Raw genomic sequence first — 26,647 nt, forward strand, 5'->3', positions numbered from 1 at the left:
GATCTTTTCAGATTCACATTTTTGACGTTTTATTTTTAAAGACCGCACATTTTAGAAACTAATATTTCCTTAATGTTCTCTTTATTTCAACAATTTCAGGGGCCAATTCAGGCACATCCACATTCTAGAATAAATTGGCTTCTCGGTGTTGGTTCAGCGAGCTAGCAAAGCCCGTGTATTTGTATTTGTTTAGACCCTGGTTCCCACTGTTGCCCCTACACTCTCACATTTGGGAGGAATTTAAAAAAAATTCTACAACTGTTTGAAGAAATGTATAAATAAAACCTACTTTGAGGACTTTACCAAGCCAAAAAAAAAATCCATCTGTTTATATATTTACTTTTATTTTAGGTTATTTTAACATAAATGTTCAGTAATTGGTAAAATTACTGGAACTCTGCACATCTAACGTTTAACTTGTGTAACTCTGTCAGCCATCTAGTAACCCTGATGTAAGGAACACTAGCTTTAGAAGTGAAGATAGGTGTCAGTCATCCTCTACCACATGTCAATCAAATCATTCCAAGGCTTTAACTTCTTCCTCCTCCTTTTTATCTAACTCTGGTGACACATGCCTGTTGGAAAAAAAGAATTAGTTCTTATGCACAGAACTCTGTCATCATAAACACAACGTATCATGAAAATAACTTAAGAACATTTTCTCAATAAGAAGCATTGTGGATTCTAATTAAAGATATATGAGAGAAGTGGTTATGTGTGAAGTATGGAAGGTCAAGTATGTGAAGGCCGTGGAAGATGGCATCCTACCCTAAATATTTTGCATATTGAAGAATCATACTCCTGACATATTATCACGGTAATTGATTTCTTTAGATTTCCTTCTACTCAGTCTTCTTTTAAAATGCAAATATTGTCATGATGAATAATGACTATATCATTGTCACATCATTATGAGCATGCTTTCTGGTTCTTTCTGATAGAAAGAGCACAGATTATCCTATGATCTGTTGAAGGAGGGATTGTAAAGCTGCATCTCTGTGTGAGGGAATTTTGGGTAGAGAGGAAAAGATGGAGGGAAAAGTATTTACAAGTGCATATATATTATAAATATATCAATTTCCAAATTAGCTAATATTTAATTAAATGATGCTCCTAAATTTTTAAACACATATATCCTAATCCCAACATGCAGGCACATTGGGGTACCCAATTTCTCATGGAACTTATAACCTAGTTATGGATAAGGCAGAAAGTATATGAAAAGTTAAATAACTTAAGGGATAATAAATTAAATAATTATAAAGTATGGGCACAAAGTAGTATATGATTGCCAAAAGAATAGTACATACTGGAACTATAACAAGTCCAGAGGACAAAACCAACCAACCAACCAACAAACAAACAAACAAAAAAGCTGGGCATGGTGGCACATGCCTTTAATTCCAGGCCTCAGGAGGCAGAGGCAGGCCAGTTTCTGTGAGACTGAGGTCAGGCTGGTATACATAGCAAGTTCCAGGCCAGCTGGGACTACAGAGAGACCCTGTCTCAAAACCCAAAACACACACCGCCACACACACACACACACAAACAAACACAGACACACACAGACACACACACACACGCATGTATGCACACACACCAATAACAACAGAAACCAAAAAACCAAGAAGTCCAGAGAATGAGGAAGTCACTCTGAAATGGTATGAAACTCGGGCTTCAGGATGAAGGAAAGAGTGTATTACCCAAGAAATTAGGTAGGAATTTAAATTTATAAAATGTGTTTAAGTTGTAAAATAATGTGCTTGTAAGTGAATCAATAAGAATAGTAAGAATATTCTGTAAAGATATATGCAAAGACAGAAGGCACCCAGACCTGTCTGTGCTTATTCAAGTAGCAGTCTTTAGCCATCAATTGAGTCAGTTAAATAAATCTTTCCTTTAGGCTAATTTCCTTCCATTTGTAGGAGATAAGCCAAATTACCTGACTAAAAAGCAAGAAACTAAGTTGTGGCCCATAATGTAGAAAACATAGCTTTTTTTCCCCTTCATTTTTTAACAGAAAAATTAAAAATCAGGGTAGATACCATCATTCTTCTTTTGAGCTGTTACTTTGTTGATGTTATGGGTTACCCTCAATACCAAAAAAATAATCAAAATTCTATTACTATTCTGTTATTTTCTGAATCTAGTATGAAAAGAAAATATTTGTCAAACTGATGTTGAGTTAGCCATGCTGGTTTCAGTCACAATAAGAAAATGAAGGCTTTTTTTGTTTAAAATAGGGGTATTTAGTGACTAACTGGTGATTACTGATTTCCTTCAAATTCTCCTAGAGTGTGTGTTCCTGGACCCATTTCTAACTTTATTCCACCACTGACAGGCTATTATGTCAACATTATTGGTGGGATCAGAGATGGTCATCCATAAGACCTGGCTACTCACTAAAGATGGTAGGTGGGCAGGGGAGAGTAGAGCTGGGAGGACAGGGATGCAGGTGCGACAACAGCCCAGGGTGAGAAGCAGGACCGTGAATGTTCAGAGACCCAGGGTCTATCTTCTTTCCACTTTGCACTAGTGTATGCCTGCACATTCTACAGACATAGCCAGTCACAGGCATTAGTACTTCCAAGAAGTACATTTATTTGAGGCAGGAGAACTCTAATATAGTGGTGAGGGTTCTTAGAAGATTCATTGGTAGGAGACAAAGGAACAGAAAAATACATTTCTGGACAGTAAGTAAAAGGATGAGACAAGTAAACTTACTTTGCTTCAGGTACTTTGGCCTTAACTTTATAAGGTAATGAAATCAGTTCTTTCTAAAAAAACAGAATCAGAAAGAAAAACTTTTACTTCTTCCTCTGTCTGAAATTTATTCACTTGAAAGCTTTTAATCTAAGTTAAAAATCATCACAGAGTTTATAAAGACTGATTTATTCTATCTGACCATTATTGAATGAGAAATGTCCAGACTGGAGAATTTGAGGCTCATTCAGAAGTGTGTGTTTGTGCATCCATACTTTATAGTGAGCCATTGTTGTTATTATTATTGGTCTTTTTGAGACAGGGCATCCCTGCAGCCCCAGCTGGCCTGGCATGTGCTATATAGGTTAGGCTGGCCTCCATCTCACAGAGATCCACTGGCCTCTGACTTCCTGAGGACTGGGACTAAAGGCATGCGCCACCATGCCTAGCTATTATTAATTTTTTACAAAGTTTGCTATCGCTTAGCTTTATATGATCTATAAAGATCATTCACTGTGAAGCAAAGATTACACTGATGTAGCCCCGTTACATATAAGGATGTCTCACGTCCTTTATAATGTGCTAACAATAATTTCCACTGACAATCACACCTCACTTCTGCCATTAGAGTCGCAAACTTCTGGAGATATCACTGGTCTCATGGCTTGTCAAATGATCTGACCTCTGTGTCTTGCCATTCTCCAGTGCATGGAAGGCTCAAGACTTATAAGTATAGATTTAAAGGGTCAATCTACAAAACCTGTGAAAATTTGCCACAGATCATGCATGCCTTTAGACAGTTGCCAAAGGCTTCACCGTCAGCCTTACCGAGATCCTGTCTTCTCTCTGTTTTCTTAAAAGTTGGAGAATCTCATCTCTCTTTTTAGCCTGTTTGAAGGGGGAAAAAGTAAGAGTGAGTCTTTTGACTTAATAATAAAGCCTCTATCTGTGGTAGGTGGAATTCTTTATTTTGGTATTGGCAGAATGCTACAGTATTTTTTTCTGGGGCCGGAGAGATGGCTCAGTGGTTAAGAGTACTGGCTGCTCTTGCAGAGGACCTGGGTTTGAGTCCCAGCACCCATATGGCAGCAGCTAACAACCATCTGCAACTCTAGTTCCAGAGGATCTGACATCCTCTTCTGACCTCTGCAGGCACTGCATGACATGGGTACACCTACCTATCTACAGGTAATACACATATACACATAAAAAATAATAAAATATCAAAAATATTTTTCTGCAATAGATTTATTCAAAATAATTTGGTTTTGATTTTAAATATAGAGATTTTATTTGCTAATAATAAACTAACTTTCATTAAAACCTACTTTGTGGGAGGCTAGAGAGATGGTTCCATAGTTAAGAGCACTGGATGCTTGTGCTGGGTGGCTTTAGTTGTCAACTTGACACACCTGGTTAGAGGGAACCTCTATTGATGAACTGTTTCCATTGGATTGGTCTGTGGGCATGTCTGTGGGGCATTTTCTAGAGTGTTGCGTGATGTGGGAGGACCCAGCCCACTGTGGGCAGTGCCACCTCTGGGCAGGTGGTTCTGTATTGTATAAGAAAGCAGGCTGAGCACACCCCTGGGCAGGTGGTCCTGTATTATATAAGTAGGCTGAGCACTGGCCAGGGGAGCAAGCCAGTAAGCAGCATTCCTCCATGTACTGTGCTCCAGGTTTCTGCCCTGAATTTCTACCTTGGCTTCCCTTGATGAACTGTGCTGTAAGCCAAATAAACCCTTTCCTCCCCAAGTTGGTTTTGGTCAGCGTTTTCATCACAGCAATGGAAAGCGAACCAGAACAATGCTGTTGCAGAGGACTGGGGTTCAGTTCCCAGCAACGTATGTTGACTAACCGCTATTTAGAACTCCAGTTCCAGGGGTTCTGATGCCCTCTTGTGGTCTCCATAGGCATTGCATGCATATAGTGCACTTACATGCAGGCAGAACACTCATACACATAAAATAAATTAAAAAAAATTAATAACCCACCATATGAACTATACTAAGGGCTTTAAAACAGTTCATCATGATTTTCTTATAAAAATTCTGAGATTTGACACTGCTCTTTATCCATTTTCTAGGTAAGGAAATCAAACTCTGAAGCAGAGTTTGGTTAAATAATTTCCTCAAGCTGTTAAGGCAGACTGCATTTGATTCCAGCTCTTGATGACAAAGTCTGAGCTACTGACCACCACAGGAAGTTATCACTAAATGGCCATAAGATAAAGGATCAGCAAGCCCAGGGTTCACGCCTCTGCCTAAACAGAAAAAAGGGATTTTCTTGGTATTCACACATGAGAACAAAGCCTTTTCCTCTACCTCTCCTTTCTCTGCCTTAGTTATCAAAACTTCATAAGCTGGATGAGTATTCATAAGTACAAAACCTAATTTAGCACAGGCATGAAGTTGTATCAATATACAGCCTATAATAAACAAACATAGGGAAAAAGGATTGTTTAAATCAAGCCTAGAAGACAGAGATAAAAGTGAGAAAACAGACTTTTCAGAGATAGAGAAGAATTCCAACTTGTTTATCCATTCAAATGCATTGAGCACTGACTGTTTCCTTAGGGATGCTGTTCCCAAGTAACATATACGTTTGGTTTAAAACAATACTACTTATGGTCTCACAGTTTTGGAGGCTGGAAGTTCAAATTCCAGGAGTCTGCAGGGCCATGCTCCCTTGAAATCTATTTCAGGGCCTCTTGCTAGTGTCTGGTGGTTTGCTGGCTACCTGTGCCATTTCATGGCTTATAGAACTTGCATGGCTTATATATTGCTGTCACATGACATTCCCCTTGTGTGTCTGTCTTTAAATGGTCACCTATTTTCCTTGGCGGGAGGGGGCTTATGTATTTGCTTTTTATTATTATAATGTATTTTGATTATATTCACTCCACATTGCTCTCTCTTATTCTCCTCCTACCCCCATTGATCTCCTTCCTCTTCTCAACTAGTCATGATCACCTTCTTCAGATGACTTGTCAGATTGGATTAGAGGCCCACCCTACTCCCGTATGACACCATCTTAGTTAACTAATTTCATCAGCATCAACTCTATTTCTAAACAGAGATCATTCTGAGATACTGAGGGTTGGAACATCATTTTTTTTGAGAGGGGTTTCATTTTAACTCATAATAAATACCTGCACTGTAACATTCCTGTTAGTGACTGAACAAAATGCAATTCCTGCCTGGAAGGAGACGGCAAGCTTATGGAGAAAAACTCAAGTGAATAGTTTCTGGTACTCTATGATGGGCTAGGATGAAATGCAATGAAAGAACTGAGCTCAGGATCCTTCAATTCACACTAGGATGTATGTAGGTAAGAGATGGAGACTCAGAGAAGATTCAGAGATGGTGAGGTCTGTGCTAATAACTGAAGAAGGTGGTGGTATTCCAAGTAATGATAGAGATAGGATAGGGAAAGCTTTTGAGACAGAGGAAGCAGGGTGCACAAAACCATCCAGGTTGCAGCACTGCTAAGGACTTTCTTGGGGTTATTCCCCAGTCTTGATGGCTGGTTGCAGAAGCTAATGACCTCAGGAACCCTAAGGCACAGAGGAGGGCCCATGCTGGGTGGCTGTAACTGGGTGCCACTGGGTGCCTCAGTTTTGCACCAAATTCTATGGATTTTGCCCTTTTGAGCTTATGAAGTTTCAATGTTATTTTGGAAGAGGATTTCTACTTTATACTTAAAGTTTAGGCATCATGTATCACAGTGAGTGCAAGAAAAAAATGTGCTTTTGAAGACTAAGCTATGTTTCATGAGACCTGTCAACTCTATTGTTTAAATAAAGCAACGTCTGTCAATGAAGACCTACAATGTTTTCATCGCATGCATTCCATTCAATGTTAGTTTCCCCTTCAGTTTTCCCATTACGTATGTACTTGGTTGGAATTAATCACTCCTATACTGTGATCACATAGCAATTTATACCTTCATTAGTGCGCTGATCTTTCTCTGCCCACTTTCTTCACTGCTGCATGTCTCCTTCAGAATCTTTTTATCCTTCCTTGGAGCTCGGAAATTCTGAGTATATGATTCTCATTGAATTTTTATTGACTTGAATTGCTTGAGTCAAGATGTAAAATAGAACCATTGTATAATAAACAATTATTAGCCAAGTATAGCCCCCCCAAATTTTAGAAAATGAAATGAAAAAGTAGATGGATTTAGTTTTAAAAATACTCCTCCAAGCAAAGCTATATAATTATTTTCTATGTAACTCCTAGAACACAATAGGAAAGTTATTTTGCCATTTGCTTCTAATGTGAAAAGCTGAATATTAATAAAGTAAAAAATGAAACAAAATATATTCTTTTTTTCTTTGACTTCAGATTCTTTTTATTACAATAGATTTTACAAGGTACTCAGTTTTATAATATATAACTAAACACAAAGATTTCAAAGGAGATTTGATTTCTGCTTCCTGGACATGTTTCCTGGGAAAGAATAACAAAACTATTGTAAACAACTGTCATCTGAACAAAATGTTGTTAGCTATTCTAAGAAATCTCTTCCAGGAAAGCTAAATGCAATTCAGTGGCAAGAAAATCCTTGCAATTTCCATTATTAGTAGGGAAGAATAATTCACTTAATAAGTTTCATCATAACAAAAGAACTCTCATTTCTAACTGTAATGTTTTGGTTGGGTTCATTAATGGAAGTTTAGATTTATAAAACATTTTGATAATTTAATTAACCTTTAAAGCAATACTCTAAGGACACCTTAATTTATATTTACAGCATATTAATTTTTGACAATTATGTACACATATAGTCTGCTCCTGAAAAAATAGAACAAAAGTGATTTCAGGAAATTAGAGTATGACGGTAATATATACATTTGATATCTCATGGGTGGTTAATAAATTTTTGTAGTACTTTAAGAATTAAGTCGTTTAGTTCTCTCTTCTTGGCTTTTCAGAGCCAAACAACTTAAGTGGCAACGTGGGTTAGTGAAGTCAAGTACAATTGGGTTTGAATCCTAGTTTTGCTTTGAGATTAATGACAGGTAGTATCTTAGCTACTTTTGATGCCTCCTTTCCTCCCTCCATCTGTAATCCCTAATGAGGGTTAGAGGTCTGTGGTCTTGGGTAAATCAAAGGAACATTTCTCTGAATCTGGTTATTTCTCCTCTATGAGGAAAGCTGTGAAAATGAGATAATAAACGATTCTTATACTACATGGCAAATGGTGGTATTTAATAAATGGTAGCTATAAAACATCATCATTAATATTATGAGAAAATTTATTTTTAATGATCTCAAAATAATGGAAAGAGTGTAGGGGAAAAGAGGATAGATCGGCCACTACTGTGTACAAACAGAAGAATTCTAACCCATGCATTAGTTGGTAAACAGGGCTGGTGGGAAGGAAAAAGAAATGGGAGGGGAGCTTTAAGGTGCTGCTTGCCATTTAATACGATGCACATTTCTCTGTCCAGTTTCTCCAGTATACTACAACTTTTCTTTTCAGTTGATAGCCCCCTCCCAAAGCTCTTAACCAACCCTAGACTTAGTGCAGCACTTTGGCTCCACTGCCAGATGGACTGGGCTCCAACTCTATCTCCTGTATTTTAGCTGAAGGAAAAACACCTCTTACATGGTTCAGCTTCACCTTCCTCATCTGCAAAGGGTGAGTTTTCAGTGCCTTCAGCAGTTGTCCTGAGGATTAAGAATCCTCAAACATATTATTATATAATGGGAGCAGGACTGGGGAGATAGTAGAGTGCTCAAAAATGAGGACACGAGTTTGATCCCCAGAAGTTCTGTTAAAAAAAAAAAAAAAGTTAGACAGGGCTGGAGAGATGGCTCAGCAGTTAAGAGCACTGACTGCTCCTGCAGAGGACCCAGGTTCGATTCCCAGCACCCACATGGCAGCTACGAACTGTCCTTAACTCCAGTTCCAGGGGAATCTGAAGCTCTCTTCTGACCTCCACAGCACTGTATGACATGGGTGCACTCACATACATGCAGGCAATATACTCATACACATTAAAAAAAAAAAGTTGGACATGGTGGCTCACACCAGCACTGGGGAGACAGACACTGGCAGATCCCTGGGGCTGGCTAGCCAGCCAGCCTAGTAGCCTACTTGGTGAGTTGCAAGTCAGTGAGAAAAAAAAGGTGCTGGTACATTTGAACCAACACCCAAGGCTGTGTTTTGGCTTTCAAATGCATGTGCATACACACACATATATACACACATGTACACACAAAGAAAAACAAGAGATGATGTTCTAGAAAAAAAAAAAAACGAAGTAGACCAAGAAGTGCTAGAAGAAATATATTCATCAAAATTCCACTGAACTTTTTATTCCTTCTATTGTAAATACATACAATGTATGTTCAAGTTACAAATATTAGAAAATGTGAGAAAAAGTACATAATGGAAAATAATATTTACATAAATCCATTGTTAAATCTAAAATACCAGAGGCATAGAAGTATGAAGGGGCTCAAAATGGTGATAGGCCTGCTGTGACTAGATCAAGGTGAGTGTAGCAGGCCAGCAAGATGGTTCAGTAGGTAAAGTGTTTGCACGGCCAGCCTGATGACCTGAATTTGGTCCCTAGAGCCCACATGAACGTGAAAGGAGAGAATTCACTCCACGAAGCTGTTCTCTGATATGGCATGCATGCAGCCTCCTCCCCCGACGACTACTTCTACTATTACTGCTACTACTACTACTATTACTAATTTAAAATGAAGCTTTTATGCCAATAAACTTGAAAATGTAGATGAGACGGACAATTTCCTATAATAAAGGTAGCATACCATACTGGTCCACATAACACACTAAACAAGAGCATCATACCTATGGTGCTTCATATAGAGTGTGGCGGTTTAGCTAACAGGTTGGGTTTACCTTGGATTGGCTTGGGAGTCTCACTGCTGTGTTCTGCCTCCCCTCTGACACTGCCTGGGGTTCAGAGTACCTTAGCTTCTATAAGACAGCTGCTTTCTAGGTTTCCCAGAAATGAAAAGTGTGTGTGAAGGCGAAACATTCCTTTCCCAGATGATTTTTAGGGTGGGGGAATGTTTTGACTAAGGACCACTGACTCAGACTTTTAGAATCATCATGGTGTTCATTTTGGTTTACACTTGTAGAGGCATTTTGCTAAGTTTAATTACCATTTATTTACTTATAAACAGTTAAACTTTGTTCAGGCACTTCATACTCCATGGTTAAAATTTAAACATATTATCTTTGGTGATAAATTTTCTTCTTTCAGGTCACAACTAAAGATATGATTAAAGTTAAACATAACAGGAAAATTTTGACAGTATGCAAAAGCCAATCTTTTTTGTTTTTTAATTCACTCTTGTCCATCAAAGGGCAATGCAATATTGAGGGTTTTTTTTTTTTTTTTTTTTTTTTTGGGGGTGGGGTTGAAGCAGGGTTTCATATGGCCCAGGCTATTGGTTGTGTATTGTAATCAGGATGTAGCTATTTGGATGACTATGCCTTTGTAATCTATTCATCATCTTTTAAAATTTACTACTCCAGTCTAAGCATTTTCATTTAATACGAAAACTTATTTTGCACCTTCAGAATTTTTCTTTTCAGTAATGACTTAAGAAATAAAGAATGCAGGAAAGTAGGGAAGACTTGAAACGAATTTTCATTGAGTAACTTGTAGGTATCAGACTGTATGAGTTCTTTACAGATGAGCTCATTTAGCAGTCACAACACAGCAAGATCAGTACTGCTGTTATTATTTCCTTACACAGAAAAATAAGTATCTCTTCTCAGGGTCACTAAACCAATTAGTAACTGGCAAAGCCGAGGATTCAAACTCATTTCCAGTTCTGTTTGACTCCATATCTTGTGCTTTCTTTGCTTCAAACACCTACTACAGATTAAGGGGAAAACGGTGATGGCATGGAGGGACCCCATTCAATCTTCATTTCAAAAAACCAAGAATTAATATTAACTGTTGTGACAAAGACATAGTCCCTGTTCCCACAGAAAAATTTATGCTCTAGTAGAAAATGTATGCTGTGGATCCAGACACCAGGGGCGACTAGTCCAGCCTGTGGTCAGCCTTGATTAAAGTTAATTTACTTATTTGATGGTATCACAAGGCTCTTTGCAAAAACATGGTTAAAGTATAAAGAATATATGGAAGAGTTACAGTGGTATGAATAAACTGACATGCTTTCCAAGATCATATTTAATGGAAACTAAGTATTTGTGACAGAACTTTTGATTATGTTAACTATAGAATGGGAATTAGAAATTAAATATTTAGAATATTACATAAGCAGAATCAAAGTTCTGTGGGTTATCCAGGTATGGTGGTATACACCTTTAATCCAAGCAGGAAGATCTCTGTGAGTTCCAGGCTGGCTGGGGCCACAGAGAGACCTTGTCTCAAAAAGACAAAGTTATATGGAGATTGAGAATATCATATGATTTTATTTTCTTTAGATTTTATTATTTAATTTTTAATTTTAAATCAACGATTGGGAATTCACTCAGGAATTTTAAGTTTTTATCTACAAAGAATTTTAAACTTCATTAGGCTGAATTTCACTTGTATGTTACAAATGCAATCTTCAGGAAGGTGAGAAGTGTCATTGGCTAAAGGCAAAACTAACAGTAAAAAATATCCTCCCATTTGTCTTTGATTTCAGGCAGTAGACTCCTCTAGGCTTCAACCACAAACTCACCATCCTCTGTGTCTGTTCACTGAAGCCTGCTATGTAGATACTGTACCTACCACAGAGTAAATTTATATCTACCACAGCAATAAGATACAGAACTGGGGGCTAGAGAGATGGCTGGGCGGTTAAGAACACTGGTTGTTCTTGCAGAAGACCCAGATTCAAATCCCAGCACCCACATGGCAGCTAACAACTGTCCTTAACTCCAGTCGCAGGGGATCCGACAGCCTCTTCTGACCTCCATGGGCATTGCACGACACAGGTGCACCTACCTACATGCAGGCAATACGCGCATACACATTAAAAAAAAAAAAAGCCAGAACTGTTGGACCTCAAATGATCTACCATGCACTTTAAAAGATCAGCTGAGGGAATGGAGAGATGGCTCAGCGGTTAAGAACACTGGTTGTTCTTGCAGAAGACTCGGGTTTGAATCCCAGCACCCACACGGCAGCTAACAACTGTCCATAACTCCAGTTCCAGGGTATCCGACAGCCTCTTCTGTCCTCCGCGGGAATTGCATGACACGGGTGTACTTACCTACATGCAGGCAACACACGCATATACGTTAAAAAATAATAATAAATAATTTTTTAAAAGATCAGCTGAATAATCATTGAAAAGGCTTTCTCTGATTGCAGTAATCTTTGGGAGTGGATGAAGGAGGATGGAGGATTATTAATCAAAGGGAGGAGGAACGCTGACTTGCAGGAAAAAAATGCAGAGCTAAGCATCTTTCCATACTTCTTGGAAATTGCTCCATCTTGGCTCAGTTTCCCTGCTCTGACATATGTTTCATTTAAAAAATAGCAATTTATTAAAATGAAAAAGCTTATCAGTCATTATATAAGAGTCAATGTAAATTTTTTTAAAGCATAGAAATCAATATAGAATGTAGGTTTCAATAAAGTATGAATTTTTTGTTATAAAGAAAAAAAGTGGGCTGGAGAGATGGGTCAGTAGTTAAGAACACTGGTTATTCTTGCAGAAGACCTGGGTTTAAATCCCAGCACCCACATGGCAGCTAACAACTGTTCCTAACTCCAGTTCCAGGGAATCCGACAGCCTCTTCTGTCCTCTGTGGGTATTACACAACATGGGTGCACTTACCTACACGCAGGCAATACATGCATACACATAAAAATAATAAAAATTTTAAAAAGAGGAAAAAAGTGTATTTTCTTGGCCCTGTTACCATATATTTTCTTATCTGTATTACATATATATTAACAGAAAAATCAATAATAATTGCCTGAAGAATATTGCTCTTATTTTAAAACTTTCATTCACAGCCAGACATGGTGGCTCATGCCTAAAATCCTGTCACTTTAGAAGCTGAGGCAGGAGGATTTCTGTGAGTTCAGGCCAGTTTAGGCTTCAGGGTGAGACCCTGTCTCAAAAAAAAAATCCACCCTCCTAAAAAATGAATGCAGCACACACACACACACACACACATACACATACACACACACACACATACACAGACACTGATGATGGCCAAGTGTGATTTTTTTCCCCTAAAGATTGCGTTAATGTTACTTTAAAAGTACATTTAAAGAAAGTAATGTGAGATTTTAATGTTGAAGAAAATATGAACATACAAATAAGCATATTTTAAAATTTCATAAAGCACACATAATATTAGGGATACTTCAGCATATGATTGAATTCTACATTGTTGACAATTCAGTCTGCAAGATTTATCAAAGCTTGTTCTAGCTGACAAAAGACTACTGAGACTATGATTTTCACCATGTTGGTGATTACACAGATAGGATGAATGGGTGACTGGGACTGACCTCATCGTTCAGATATGTCTTTCCTGTCCTGCCCATAAGGAGGGGGTAGGGGACTCCCCACACAGACGGCTCTCAACTTTCTACCCATACTTCTGACTTTCTAGCCCAGATTTTCATAGGCCTACTTGACAGCTCTACCTACTTAGCTCACAGACAACTCTAATTGGCTGTCTTAACTGCCCCCATCCGAGTCCAGCCCTTGACTTTCATCTGCTGTTCCTTGTTTCAGAGACTATCAAGTAACTGTGTGTTATATCTGATGCCTACTGGATGACTACACTGGCCTTTTCGATGGTTTCTCCACTTTTGGGCCCCCTTTCAGTTCATTCTTCATACAATTCTTTTCCAAGCAAGCCTGCTATTATCATCCCCCAATATAACAGCCTTTCCTGACATCTGATCGTTCCTACTATGGCCCAACCTTCCTCAGTATCTACAGTGACCAATTCAGCTTCTGAGGTGTCCTGAGCCCTTCCTAGCACAGGGTCTTTGCAATACTATTTTTTCTACTTAGAATGCTCTCACCAAGTTTCCTTCTCTTTCTTCTTCTCACCTACTTAATCCTACTTTTCCTTTACATCTCAGTTTAGGTTTAAGTCTTCCCTGACATTCTTGACTGGATCAATACCACATCACTGTCCTCCTACCATCATGTATAATTCCTTCTTAAGTATTTCTCTCTCTGATTAGATGGCAAGTTTCATCTAAGGGCCAAGTTTGTACCTTTAAAACATATTTTCATGTTGCCATTACTGGTGTCTAACAATGTCTGACACATAGCAATGACAATGGCTGAATAAATCTTAAACAATTCTTCCAAATCAGATCTGCCTAACCAAGGAACCCATTGTTCCTTCTGTGTTCATGGCTTTGCTTGGCCCTTCTTGAGCTTGAAATTGCATATCTGGCTTTGAATTCTAATTTGCTTACAGAATTTTTAAGATTACAGAGTTTTCAGTGACTTCTGATCAACATCCTATGAAGTTCATCCTGGTCCCAGGACTCTATGTTTCAGAGGAGGGTTCCCATGTATCTAGAGTGACCTAGACAATGACCAATTCAACATCAATATCTATTATATTTACTAGGAACGTTTGTTGTCAGAAATATCAGAGATTCAAAGAGAATGTAGGAAACATTTTCACTACAGTTAAGAGCTATCTTTTTTTGGTTGTTTAATGCCCTAAAAGTCATTCTTCATAATAAAAATGCCAAAGTTCAGACCAAATATGTTTTTCTAATATATTATTGAATTAATGCTATAGTGAAAATATGTACTTTCCCATAAAAGTTATTAAACTGAGTTTATGCCAACAATAGAACTGCTTCTAAAAATGATTTTTGAAAAAAATAGTCCATTTGTTTTCAAAACTAGTCAGCTAGTTTTCTGGGGGTGGGTGATAGTTATGAATGATACACGTTTAGCAATGTGATTGGAGTTTGGGAGTCTGGTATATGTGTCTCTGCTCTCCTTCCCTCTTCCCCCCACCTTCTTTCTTCTCCCCACAATTGTCTTTTGTACTGAAGTTTTAGGATCTTCAATATTGCCTTATGCTCTGGGTCAAATTCTTAATCTTGATTCCTTGTCTAGTACCCCAGATACTCTGGGACAATAGCCCTGCTTTGGTTTCCACTCCCAACACTGTATTCCAATCTCCTGGCAAGATTTCTCTTTATGCTGGCAAAGCTTGGTACCATCCCCTGAAACTTTTGTCTAGTTTTTCTGGAATCTCCTCCTTAGAGACCAGACAGTGCTCTGTTTATCTAAGGGGATTTCCCCTGTGACCTACAGATCACAGTGTACTTCCATTTTCTGTCCCTCCCTTATCTTTTGTGCAAACTGACTACATGTTTGCTGAGTACCTGTGCCCTTGGGTCTTGGTCAGTGCTATCTGTTCTCACCTGTATTCATGCTGAATTGAGTGCCTCATATGACACCTAGTTCAAGGAACTGGTTATTTATGCAGCATCCTGGTCCAGAGCATCCATTTGTTTACTCAAGCATTTGCTTTGTAAGTTGAGAGATAATCTGCTATTTGCAAGGTCCTGTGATTATAAGGTAAGAAAACAAAAGGAATGGTGCTTTTCTCCTTAAGTAATTTAGAAACTCCAGGAAAAGCACACTGACTGCACCACCATGCTATATATCAAAGAAGATGACAAAGCAATGCACAGAATCCTAGGGACGTGGATGTTTATATCAGACTTTATCATGCAGACATATCAGACTTAAATCTTTGAGGATAAGAAAGGCTTGAATGTGACTATTGAACTGTTTTGAAGTTTGAGTAGATATTAGCTAAATGGAAAGAAATGCTAGAAAAGCATAAGAGACTGTATGTTCAGTGTCACACAGAGAGGGAGCACCCCAGTGGGCTCTTGGAAAAATGAGTGGTTCAAATGGCCATAGTAAAGTTGCTCTTAAAGGGTAACTATGGTAGGTAGATCGATGTAGGGAGGTATGGTAGGAGACTTGAATACATTTGTACATCAAACTATAATTAGACCAAATTTTGAAGTACACTTACTATTTATAGTAATTATTTTCTAGAAATTCACTGCAAACAATGAAGGAGTGAATAGCAAAGCAGGGCTCCTAGGTTACTCGACAGCCTCTGTTACAGCATTTCATCTTTGAACACCGCTTAACTTTGTTTTATGTGTGATTTTGTTTAAAAATATACTGTTAATTTATCAACATAGAACTCCTAGTCAATAGTATAGTAACTCATGCCTGAACAAAGCTTATCTGATGCATTCATTTTCTATATAAGTCACATCAGAACCTTTTTATATTAGGGACATTAGGCAGCACACGGAGGCCATTTAAAATAGCAAAGTTACACATATAGCCATCCACACACACAGGAAATAGAGACAACAAAGGATGCTTATTTAAAGTAGGCGTCCAAACACGAAGGCAGAACATCACATTGAGCTCAGGGGTATATTTGTGTGTTTACAACTCAAAATTTTCAACTGCTTTGCTTAAAAAAGCATCATGAGTTTTGATTTTGGAGTTATGGATAAATTGTATCTAGTGGACAAACTCTGAATATGGAAACTACAGATATTGAGGACCTGCTGTACTGCCAATGCAGCAGCTGGGGAACTGTAAAGTTTCAAGAGCCTAATAGGCAGGTCTGAATCACCTCAGCCTCTGCGAGCATTTTTGGCCACTCTGTGACTAAAACATGCGATCATAGAAACAGTGAAAGTGATCAAGTAAATATGGACACATGAGCCATTTAACTTTATTACTTGGCTCAAGTATAATTTATCCAAGGACCTTCTAGCCTTGCCTTTGATAGCAGCAAAGGACAAAGATAGATGGTTTTCATTTCAGATGTGTCATAATTATAATCTGAAATTTCCATCTATAAAATACCACTTTTTCAATAAATTCTGGTTAACTCACCCTATTGCTTATAAGATCTTTAGTAATTTAGAAAAAATGAGTTTCTAATAACTAGTGCCAAATCAATAGTTATGCCTTAATTAAAATATGATCCTTTTACATCATTTTACATTCAATAATTTAATTATGTTTTAAAAGTAGATGGTTAATGTGAATCCTTGCCTAATAGTTTAAAATTTTTTCACTTTGCTCTTATGGTGAAGTGCAAAGAAGGCAAATTATTCAGATCCTTATAAAAAGGGAAAGGGATGCATTTGAGGACGAGCCCTAGATAATTCTAGGGCTGGGTCTGTATGGGGCAAATGAATTCAGATATTTGACCAAATATGATTCTTTTCTCAAGTATATTTTCATGGACTCTAGATGTTATTAAAGAAGACTGAGGGAACTTCATTTGTCCCCTGAAAATGTCCCTAAGACTGAATAATTTTTAAAGACAATATATCTTATAGATGATGTAAAAAGAGGAAAACATTGTCTTTTATCTTTTGTTTCCTAAATATTTGATGGATACACATTGCAACTGCTTTTATGATTCTTCCAAATCTTTTATGATTCTGATGAAATAGGAAGAGCAAGACAAAAATTTAAAAATATTTTATTATTTTTATTTTATTTGTATGAGTGTATTGCCTGCCTATGTGTGTAAGTGCACCTGTGTCGTGCAATGCCCACAGAGGTCAGAAGAGGGCATCGGATCCCCTGAAACTGGAGTTACAGTTGTTATCTGCCATGTGGGTGCTGGGAATTGAACCTGGGTTCTCTACAAGAGCAGCAAGTGCTCTTAACCACTGAACCATGTCTCCAGTCCCCAAGAGCAAAAATTTAAGTGACTAAGTATATTTTGCTGTTGACCAGGAATTCGAAACTCACAGATACCTGCCTGTCTCTGCCTTCTAAGTGCTGGAGTTAAAAGCGTGCACCACCCACCACTCCTGGCGCTATTGTCGTCTTCTAATGGTGGAAAAGGAATTTCATAAATATTATTGTATGTTAGGGTGGGAAAGCAAACCTCAAAGCCAGGTACCACTACTGGGAGCATTTAGATTTGTCTAGGAAGCCATCCTTATTGCTTTGACATAGAAGAGGATTTTCTTGTATACAGAACCCTGGCAACAGCGCTAAGAAAACTCCCTTTGTCTTTGCTCTGGCTCTTCGAAGCTGACATAATGATTCCAAATATCCCTTTTAGTACTATGGAAGTGTAGGATAATGGGAAGTAATGTTGAAAGGTTTCTCTGTTCATACCTCAGCATCTAAAAGCATATCTTCGTGAGGATTCTAGGGTTCTAAGAATAGTTCCTCATGACCTGACTTCTTTCTGGTTCAAGCAAGGGCCATGGGGCAAACTCCTAGGGAAGGCTTATGCTATGGTTCATGCTGGTCACATAGGACATGTAACAGAACAGACTGAAACCCCATTCCCAATAAAAAGCCCATTGTGAAGTTCTGCAGATGGCACATTTTCCTCATAAAAACTTTTGGTTTGTATTTACTCATGCTAGAACTGATTTTAGATGAATATCTCCTGATATGTCTGTCTTCTATATACATGCCTTGAAATATTGTTCTGGCCTCATCTTCATTCTCCTAGCAAATGAATTATTTATAATTCTTTTCACAAAGAGATAATCAGCTAAAGAGCTTTCTTAAGGTGGCAAAACAAGAAAGCAAATTAGTTTTATGATTTCAAAGAATTAGCTGACTATTCATTTATTATAATGTTTTCAGACTACTTTAGAACTCTCAAAGGAAGAATAATGGTCCGGTACAGGGCTATAAGGTTTCCTTTATGGACATAGTCAGCCATTTAATCTTGACAAACTAAATTGTTTTTGATTTCCTGCCATGGATATCCCTCACAGAAAAAGTAGCCGTGATTAATAGCATTTTGACCCACTAAACAAAAGCATTTATAATACATACCTGGAAAATATTCTAAAATGGAGTAACATTAAAGTTTAAAAAACTTTAACAACTGAAAAATCAATATGTGTTGGGAAAAGAGGGTTATAAAGCTACTTTCAGGAGAGACGGAAAATAAATTTCCAGATTTTCATTAATATTAAGAAATTGCCTCCTGGATTTGGAGAGGGCTAAAGTATACAATCTGGAAAACGATAGGAAGACAAGGCATGACTCATGCTGGGTAAAGGCTTTCCAGTGTGCATACCCTCAGGTTATACATATACCTCAGCAACCCCTCAATTATCTCGGTAAGTAAGCTCAGTAAATTCATTGGTTCCCCATAATCAAACAGTGGCTTGACACTAGAAACACAAAAGGGAATAAGCATTGCTTAGTGTCCCCAGGAAGAGTAGTCTCTCAACAGATGGAAAATGTATTTGTTAATGCTATTATGTCTATAATTATTTTTTAAAAGAGAAAACAAGAATGTAAACGGTGTTGAAAGGATATGGGAATGGAGATATTTTCTAACATAGAAAAAAATGAGAAACCTTAAGCAAGTTAGGAAAGTTTACATACGTTTATTATGATATATAAAGGATGACCCAAAAATAATATACACATAATCTTAAAATTTCTTTGGTCATAATTTAATCAACTAGTTTAAGAAACAAAATATATATGTAGTCAAAGTTTATCTGAGAATATTTGTTTTTTTATCCAAGCTTTATCTATATAGCATATGATAATTAAAAGTACCAGACGGGTGAAACTAACCTTATTGGATATTTAACAGCCATACTTTGAGGCCTATACTAATGTGGTCAGAGGGACTTAAAGGACAGTTTTTGCCCTTTGCCCTCCAAGGTTGACTAAGTTCCAGGGGACTATGGAACATCTCTCAAAATGTCCTGTAACTGAGGTGAGTCACCTGTCCTCTTGTTCAGGGAGGACATGGAGACCCCACAAGATGAACTTTGAACCAGTGTCCAGTCTACAAAGAGGAGGGTCAACTCAGAGGAAATATCTCATTCATGCTTCCAAGTGAAGCCAGACATGGTCGAGCAGGACCCTTGACTTATCTTCACATAGATGGAACTGGTAAAAGAAAGGAGCTAGGAGCTCCTCCCAAGCCCATGTGACCACTGAGGAACAGATCCTCAAATGACCTTAAGTGTAAAAATAAATTGATTTATTTGGGCCAACTGTATGGTCTAAACACCAAAAAGGAAAGTATAACCAAAGAGTAACATCATCAGTATATTTCTTGAAGAGTTCAAGGGATTATACTTCCCAGAAATTAGGTTTAAGTCTATATAAAAAGTTAGACAATTATTTCTCATTGATGATTTTGTTCCTAACCAGAAAGTGCTGCTCAGATGTAAGACTTCAAATCTTGGTCTCCAATACTGTAGTGCCTACCTGTAGCTAAGGGAGACAACCAGCTATTGTTCTAAAATGATGGATAAATTTGTTTTCTCCCCCTATGTAGAAGCCTTTGAGAGGGAACTGACACTGATTCTAACCACTCCAACAGCTATCAAAATACCTGAAATCAAATCCTGAATCCATCACTCTAGAGTCCAGCCTTGGAAGACAGAAGAAAAATGAGGAGGAACCCAATAGAGGGATGCTTTTGGAAGCCCTTGTCAAGAAATTCCAATGGGCTCTCATATGAACATTTGAAAATTGCCCTATTCTGACTTTTTTCTAGTTCCCTGTCTAGAACTTGTAATGGTAATTACTCTTGCCTTTACTTCTCCTTCACATCTACTATTCACCAGTCAAGGACTTTCTTTTCCCCCTACAGATAAGAGTTACACACCTTGGGAGTCTTTTAGATAGAGTCACTGAAGGGGTACTCCAATTGCCTCATCCTGCCTCCCTGCTCAGCATGGAAGAAGCCAGAGCAGTTTTGAGTCCTGATTCCCTATTGGCAATTTGGGCAACCTCTTCAGAGGATGGTGTGATAAGAATAGGAGGGAGGAAATGGCTAGGAAGTTAGGGTAAAAAGACCCCAAAGAAAAGTAGCCAGTTTCTTTGCTAAAAGTCAAAATGTCCTTGGGCTTCTTAGCAACCTACTCTGTTCCAAAGGCCAAAAATATAGAAAATATTTGTGAGCTTTTATCTAATCCTTAAAAGATTTTAGGGTTATCTCTTCAGAAGGGGGAATATTAGAGTAGCAAAAAGCCAAAGAAAGAAAAAGAAAGAAAGAGAGAGAGAAAGAAAGAAAGAAAGAAGAAAGAAACAAATGAGCAGAAGAGTGCATGCTGGCACATGAAGTCCTCACTCTGTGTTCTGTTGCTATAACAAAATATCTGAGACTGTCAAAAAGACCAAAAAAAAAGAAAGAAAAATTTATTTTGATTCATAGTCCTGAAGGCAAGAAATTCTTGTCTAAAAAATAACTTCTTCCATTAGTTTTCTACTATGAGGTTAAAACCGATAGGGTCCTGTAGACAGGAAAAGAATAATATCCAAAACCCAATCAGTTTAAAATTTAAAGGAGTCACATTTCCTTCCACCATATCCAGACCCATGAGATAAAAGCAAAACTGACAAGAGATGTGCTAATGCATTTTGGAAGAATTCTTGCACAAATTACCAACTTAGAAAAAAATTTCCAGGAGAGTCTAGGTGAAAAAGACAAAAAAAAAAAAAAAAAATCGAACCATCACACAGCTGATATTGCAGCTACAGTATTTCACATACATGGGACCCTGGGTTCAATCTCCAGCACCAAATGACAATAAGAACAACAACAACAGAAAACAACCACCAGAAAAAATCACTGTATAAACAGCCATTCACTCATTACGCATTCGGTTGTTTAATGAACGAATATTTAAATTTCAGTATCCAGAAAGAGTTCAGGTTGAGCAAGTGAGACAGGACCTCTACCCTCATAAAGGGCAATTACTGAGGGTACGCCATGACCAGGTGCTTTATGTAGCTTATATCAACTCTATGAGGTTGACATTTAAAAAAAAATCATGTCTCCTTTACTATGTGAGGAAGCTGATTATGATAGAAGTTAAGTTTATTGTTCAAAGCATAAGTAGTAGGCAGCTTCTGAATTCAACCTGTTGTCTCTATAAAGTCTGCTATACTATGGTACCTACCTCTAGTACGACAGAGAGAAACTTATGTGAACACATGCAGAGACTGAAAAGTACTGTGAGGAAGCATTTGTGACTTGCGATATAAGTACCAAGAAGTGGGCTCTTTAGCCTGTTAGTCTCTAGGTAACTGCTGGAGAGGCTTTTCTGAAGTTGACATTGGAGCCAGGCCTTGGAGGCAAATGGGGAGAGCATGTTAGGCAGACATGAACGTGCACTGCAGGCTGAAGAAACAGCTTCTGTCGCATGGAATGAAAATGGTGTTTCTCACACTTGCATTCATAGCACAGTTTTGCCTTTAGGATACTGGGTAGCATACCTGAACACTATGATCAGCAATCACTTATGGACAATGAGACTATTATGGGCTAATGTCATAGGCTTTGGAGTATGGTTCCTGGCTTTAATTCTGGACTCTGCCACTTACCAGGTGTAGGAACACTAGAAGATCTCTATGGTCAAATGGTAGGAATAATTGAGGGGCTTTTTAAAGGCATGCATGGGTTGATAAATGCAAATTGCTCATCTTTGTGTCTAGCATGTGGTATGCAATCAACAGATTAGTTTATGCATGCAGCACCAGTTATTGTGTGATTTGCCCTGTTCTTTTGCACTTTGCTGTCATTTGGACTAGAATGTCTCTCAAAGGCCCATGTGTGTAAACTTGGTCTCCAGTCCATGGTGCTTCTGGGAAGTGGTAGAAAATAAGAGCTGAGCATAGAATGAAGCTTCAGGTTACTAAGGGCACGTCTCTGAAGGGAATTGTGGAGTCCTGGCCTCTGCCTATCTTCCTCTTTTGTTCAGCCAAGAGGTAAAGCTTCCTCCAACACATGCTTCTGCCACGATGTCTTACTACTCTGCCATAGCCCAGAAGCAATGGAGCTAAACAGTCATGGACTGAATCTTCAAAACTAACCCAGAATAAACCTCATCCCTCTTTTTACTGGGAGAATCTCATGCCGCCCAGACTGTCCTTGAACCACTATATAGCTGAGGCTGGCTTCAATCTCCTGGTCTTCTTGCCTCCACGTCCCAGGTATTGAGATTCCAGGTGTGCACTGTCATGTCTGGCTCAATCTTTTCTCTTTTTCAATTGATTATCTCAAGCATTTTGTTATAGTAGTGGAAAACTGATTAACAGGATTATTTGAATAGAACTGTACTGTATAGTACTAAGTTTTCCTATGTATTTAAAAGGCACAATTTAGTTAATATTTCCTTTTCTTTCCTTCTGGCTGTTTTGTTAGGCTGCCTCTACTCTCAGTAAATAAAATCACCATCTACATTGTACTGCAAGATCCCCTTGGCTTAATGTACAACTTGGCAGATATTGTGCATATTTAGGTATAACAAAAATATATTTGTGTATTTGTCACTTCAGGAGAACATACAAGAAGGAGCAAACAGTGTGTCTTGGCCTAAGTAGTTAAGAACCATCTATCAGAGTGGGGGGCATAAGAGGAGAAAGGGCAGTAGAGGAATGGGTTATGGTCAGGATAGAAAGGGAATGAACAGGCTGAGGAGTTTGTTCTTGATCCTGTAGGAAATGAGGAGCCATAGGGGAAAACGGAGACAGAGAAGTGGTGATGTCATACCAGATTTCAGGAAAATAAGCTGTGCGTCATGGAAGATGGCTTTTAATCACTTCTCAGCCTGTTGGCTAGGATTAAGTGTGGAGGATGGCTCTACATATTTGTCGGAAAAACTCTCTAGGCTTCAAAATTCAGTGGTTTGGGACAGTTTCCTCATTCTTTAAGCTTGATTTTGACCTTCAATGTATTTTTGTTTGTTTTTTGAGACCAGGTCTCACTATTTATCTGAGCTGGCCATACATTCAGATCTTCCTGCCTCCACCTTCCAAGTGGTGGGATTAGGGTAGTGCACTACCATGCCTGGCTATTTTTATTTTTCGTTTGAGACAGGTCTCACGCTATGTAGACCTGGCTGGCCTGTAACTCAGAGATCCACCTGCCTCTGCCTCCTGAGTGTTGGGATTAAAGGTGTGAATCACCACTTCTGGCTCTATGCCCAGTTTTAATGTGTTCTTGAAAGTATTATACACACATGTGTATCACAAGGGCATATCATACTTGCTGATTTTATTAATAATTGTCTGCCTCCTCCACCACGTAGTATACTCCTTAAGATCAGAGATCTCCTGGCTGGAGAGATGGCTCAGCGGTTCAGAGCACTGACTGCTCTTGCAGAGGACCCAGGTTTGATTTCCAGCAACCACATGGCAGCTATGAACTGTCCTTAACTCCAGTTAAGTCCTCTTCTGACCTCTGTGGCATTGCACGACACGGGTGCACTTACATACATGCAGGCAGTACACTCGTACACATAAAATGGAAATAAAATATTAAAAAAGATCAAAGATCATTTCCTATCTTTTTAGCCCAGTATGTAATACAGTTCTTTTGTACAACTGGCTCTCCATAAACATATGTAGAATTATTGAGTAGCTAATAAATAGAAGGACGCAAAACATGGAAACTTGTTCTAAACTTATTATAATCTACAATGGTATGTCCACCTGAAATACACATCATTATTATTCCTTGGCAAAAGCTGATAAAATTGTCTATTAAGCTTGTCTTTAATCTTTCATTTCTAACCTGGTCCTAAAATGAAATGCAATGAAAATTAAATTCCTAAAGCACCAAATGAGTTGAAATAATCTGGAAATCACAGTGCAGCTAAGGTGGGCCTCAAATTCACGAGGGTCTTTCTGTTTTAGCTTCCCAAGTGTTGGGATTACAGGCATGAATCACCATGCCTGGATCAAAGGTTTTTATTTTGTGGTGTGTGTGTGTGTGTGTGTGTGTGTGTGTGTGTGTGTGTGTATGTGTGTATGTGTTTATTTTTTGATGTTGGGAATTGAATCTATAGCCCATGCATTCTAGGCAAGTGTTCTACTACTGAGCTATATTCCCAGCTCTAATGATCTTTAATTTGCTGAAACTTAGGTTTTAAAAGAAATCCCTATAAAGGGGGCCAGAGAGATGTCTCAAGGGGTGTCCTAGTTTGTTCTTCATTGCTGGGACAAAACACTCTGACCAATACCAACTTGGGGAGGAAAGGGTTTATTCAGCTTACATCTCCCAGGTTGTATGTAGTTCATCAGGGAGCCCAAGGTAGGAACTCGGGGCAGGAACCTGGAAGCAGGAGCTGGAGCACAGGCCATGGAGGAACACTGCTTACTTGCTTGCTCCCCTGGCCCCTGCTCAGCCTGCTTTCTTATGCATCACAGGCCCATTTGCCCAGGGGTGGCACCACCCACAGTGGGCTGGGCCCTCCCACATCACTCATCAAGAAGATGCCCCTCAGACATGGCCACAGGCCAGTCCAATAGAGGCAATTCTCTGATTGAGGCTCCCTCAACCCAAGTGTGTCAAGTTGACACTAAAGCTATCCAGCACAGGGGGTAAAGACACTTGCGGCCAAGCCTGATGTCCTGTTTGATCCCTGGGACCTACATGGAGGAGAGAACCAATGTTCCAGGTTGTCCTCTTACCTCCACACATGCACTGTGGCATGTGTGCCTCTCCCCCAACTAAATAAAATGTAATAAAAACATTTAAAGATCCTTATTTTTTAATATTTTATTTATTATTTTTATATGTATTGAGTGTATTGCCTGCATGTATGTGAGTGCACCCGTGTCATGCAATGCCATGGAGGTCAGAAGAGGGTTTCAGATTCCCCTGGAACCGGAGTTAAGGATGGTTTGTAGCCACCATGTGGGTGCTGGGAATCGAACCTGGGTCCTCTGTGAGAGCAGTCAGTGCTCTTAACTGCTGAGCCATCTCTCCAGCCCCTAAAGATCCTTATTTTTAATAAACAGGACAGGGAGATGGCTCATAAGGTAAAGGTACTAGCTGTGCAAGCCTGATAATCTGAGTTTGATCCAAGAACCCATGTAAAAGGCCAGATGTGGTGGTTCACATCTGTAATCCCAGCATGCCTAAGGCAAGATGGGAGGAAAGGACAAGAGAATTGGTGGAAACTGACTAGCCAACCAGCCTGGATGACTCAGAACAGCAGCAGAAACAAGGGAGCCTGCCTCAACAATGTGGACTGTGATGACAGACTCCATTTGACCTCCCCATGGGTGTAGTGGTATGTGTGGCCACGGCTGTGCATGTGCATGGATGTATGGGCAAGCATGCAGACCCAATTTTAAAATTCCCATAAAATTCTGTAATAAATACACTTTACACACTATCCTAAAATAGAAGAAAAGTTTCTCTGAAGTAGTCACTGATAGAATCCAGTTGATCGGGAGAAAACACCAGGACACAGATAAAACTCCATCAGCATAGAATTTATTAGCAAAGGAACACATGGGACAGATTCCCTTCCAGGCAGGGAAAATGTCTGCTGGAGTCTTTTTAAAGGGGGAGGCTTCTGCTTCCTACAGAAGGCGGGAAGATGTATTTTTTTTAAAGTTGGGGGGGAGTGGGAGAATGGGACTGTTAAAACCTGTCCTCTTTAAGAGATCAAAGGGGAAGCCTGCTGTGTTGGCCAAACAGCGGAGAAAAGTCCGCTTCTCTGGACTTCAAAGACCAAGGTGCTTATCAACTCAGTTCCCTTTTCTCAGGAGCTTGAGAAGTCCATGAGACCCTGTTGGTGAGGGGGCGGGGCTATCTGAACCTTAACAATCACTAGTAGGCCACAAAGTGAATTATGGTGATCAGAAAGTGCAAGGGAACTGTTCTGCAATGTATGTAGAATTCCTAACATGCCTTATAGAATTTGCCAATATGTTCAGTTAATAAAGATATTAGAGCAGAACAAATATTCTGTTTTTTGCTTTTATAATTGAGGAATAGTTTCAGGAGTGTAGAATTTATCCATCAACTAAACAAAGTGTTGCTATGAATCACTGTGTTAATCGCTGTGGCTGTATCACATGAGTGCCAAAAAAAAAAAGAAAAAGGAAAAAAAAAAAAAAAAGGAAAAAAAAAAAATTATTCCGGAAACAAAATGAAAAGGACAATACAACATGACAAAATCT

At 38.8% G+C, this 26,647-nt stretch overlaps 1 protein-coding gene across 1 annotated transcript in view; it reads right to left on the reverse strand.

Moving 5' to 3' along the window:
- Positions 1-434: 434 nt before the first annotated feature.
- CUNH11orf88 (chromosome unknown C11orf88 homolog) overlaps positions 435-26,647 on the reverse strand; it is a 29,905-nt gene continuing 3,692 nt past the window's right edge. The window contains exons 4-6 of the mRNA XM_008832806.1: positions 3,532-3,591; positions 2,725-2,777; positions 435-575 (exon numbers count right to left, since the gene is read on the reverse strand). Coding sequence (XP_008831028.1) covers positions 518-575; positions 2,725-2,777; positions 3,532-3,591 — 171 coding nt within the window. The 3' untranslated portion in view covers positions 435-517. The remainder of the gene's footprint in view (positions 576-2,724; positions 2,778-3,531; positions 3,592-26,647) is intronic.

Source organism: Nannospalax galili, unplaced genomic scaffold, assembly GCF_000622305.1.
Source record: "Nannospalax galili isolate Female #2095 unplaced genomic scaffold, S.galili_v1.0 scaffold335, whole genome shotgun sequence".
Taxonomy (NCBI): domain Eukaryota; kingdom Metazoa; phylum Chordata; class Mammalia; order Rodentia; family Spalacidae; genus Nannospalax; species Nannospalax galili.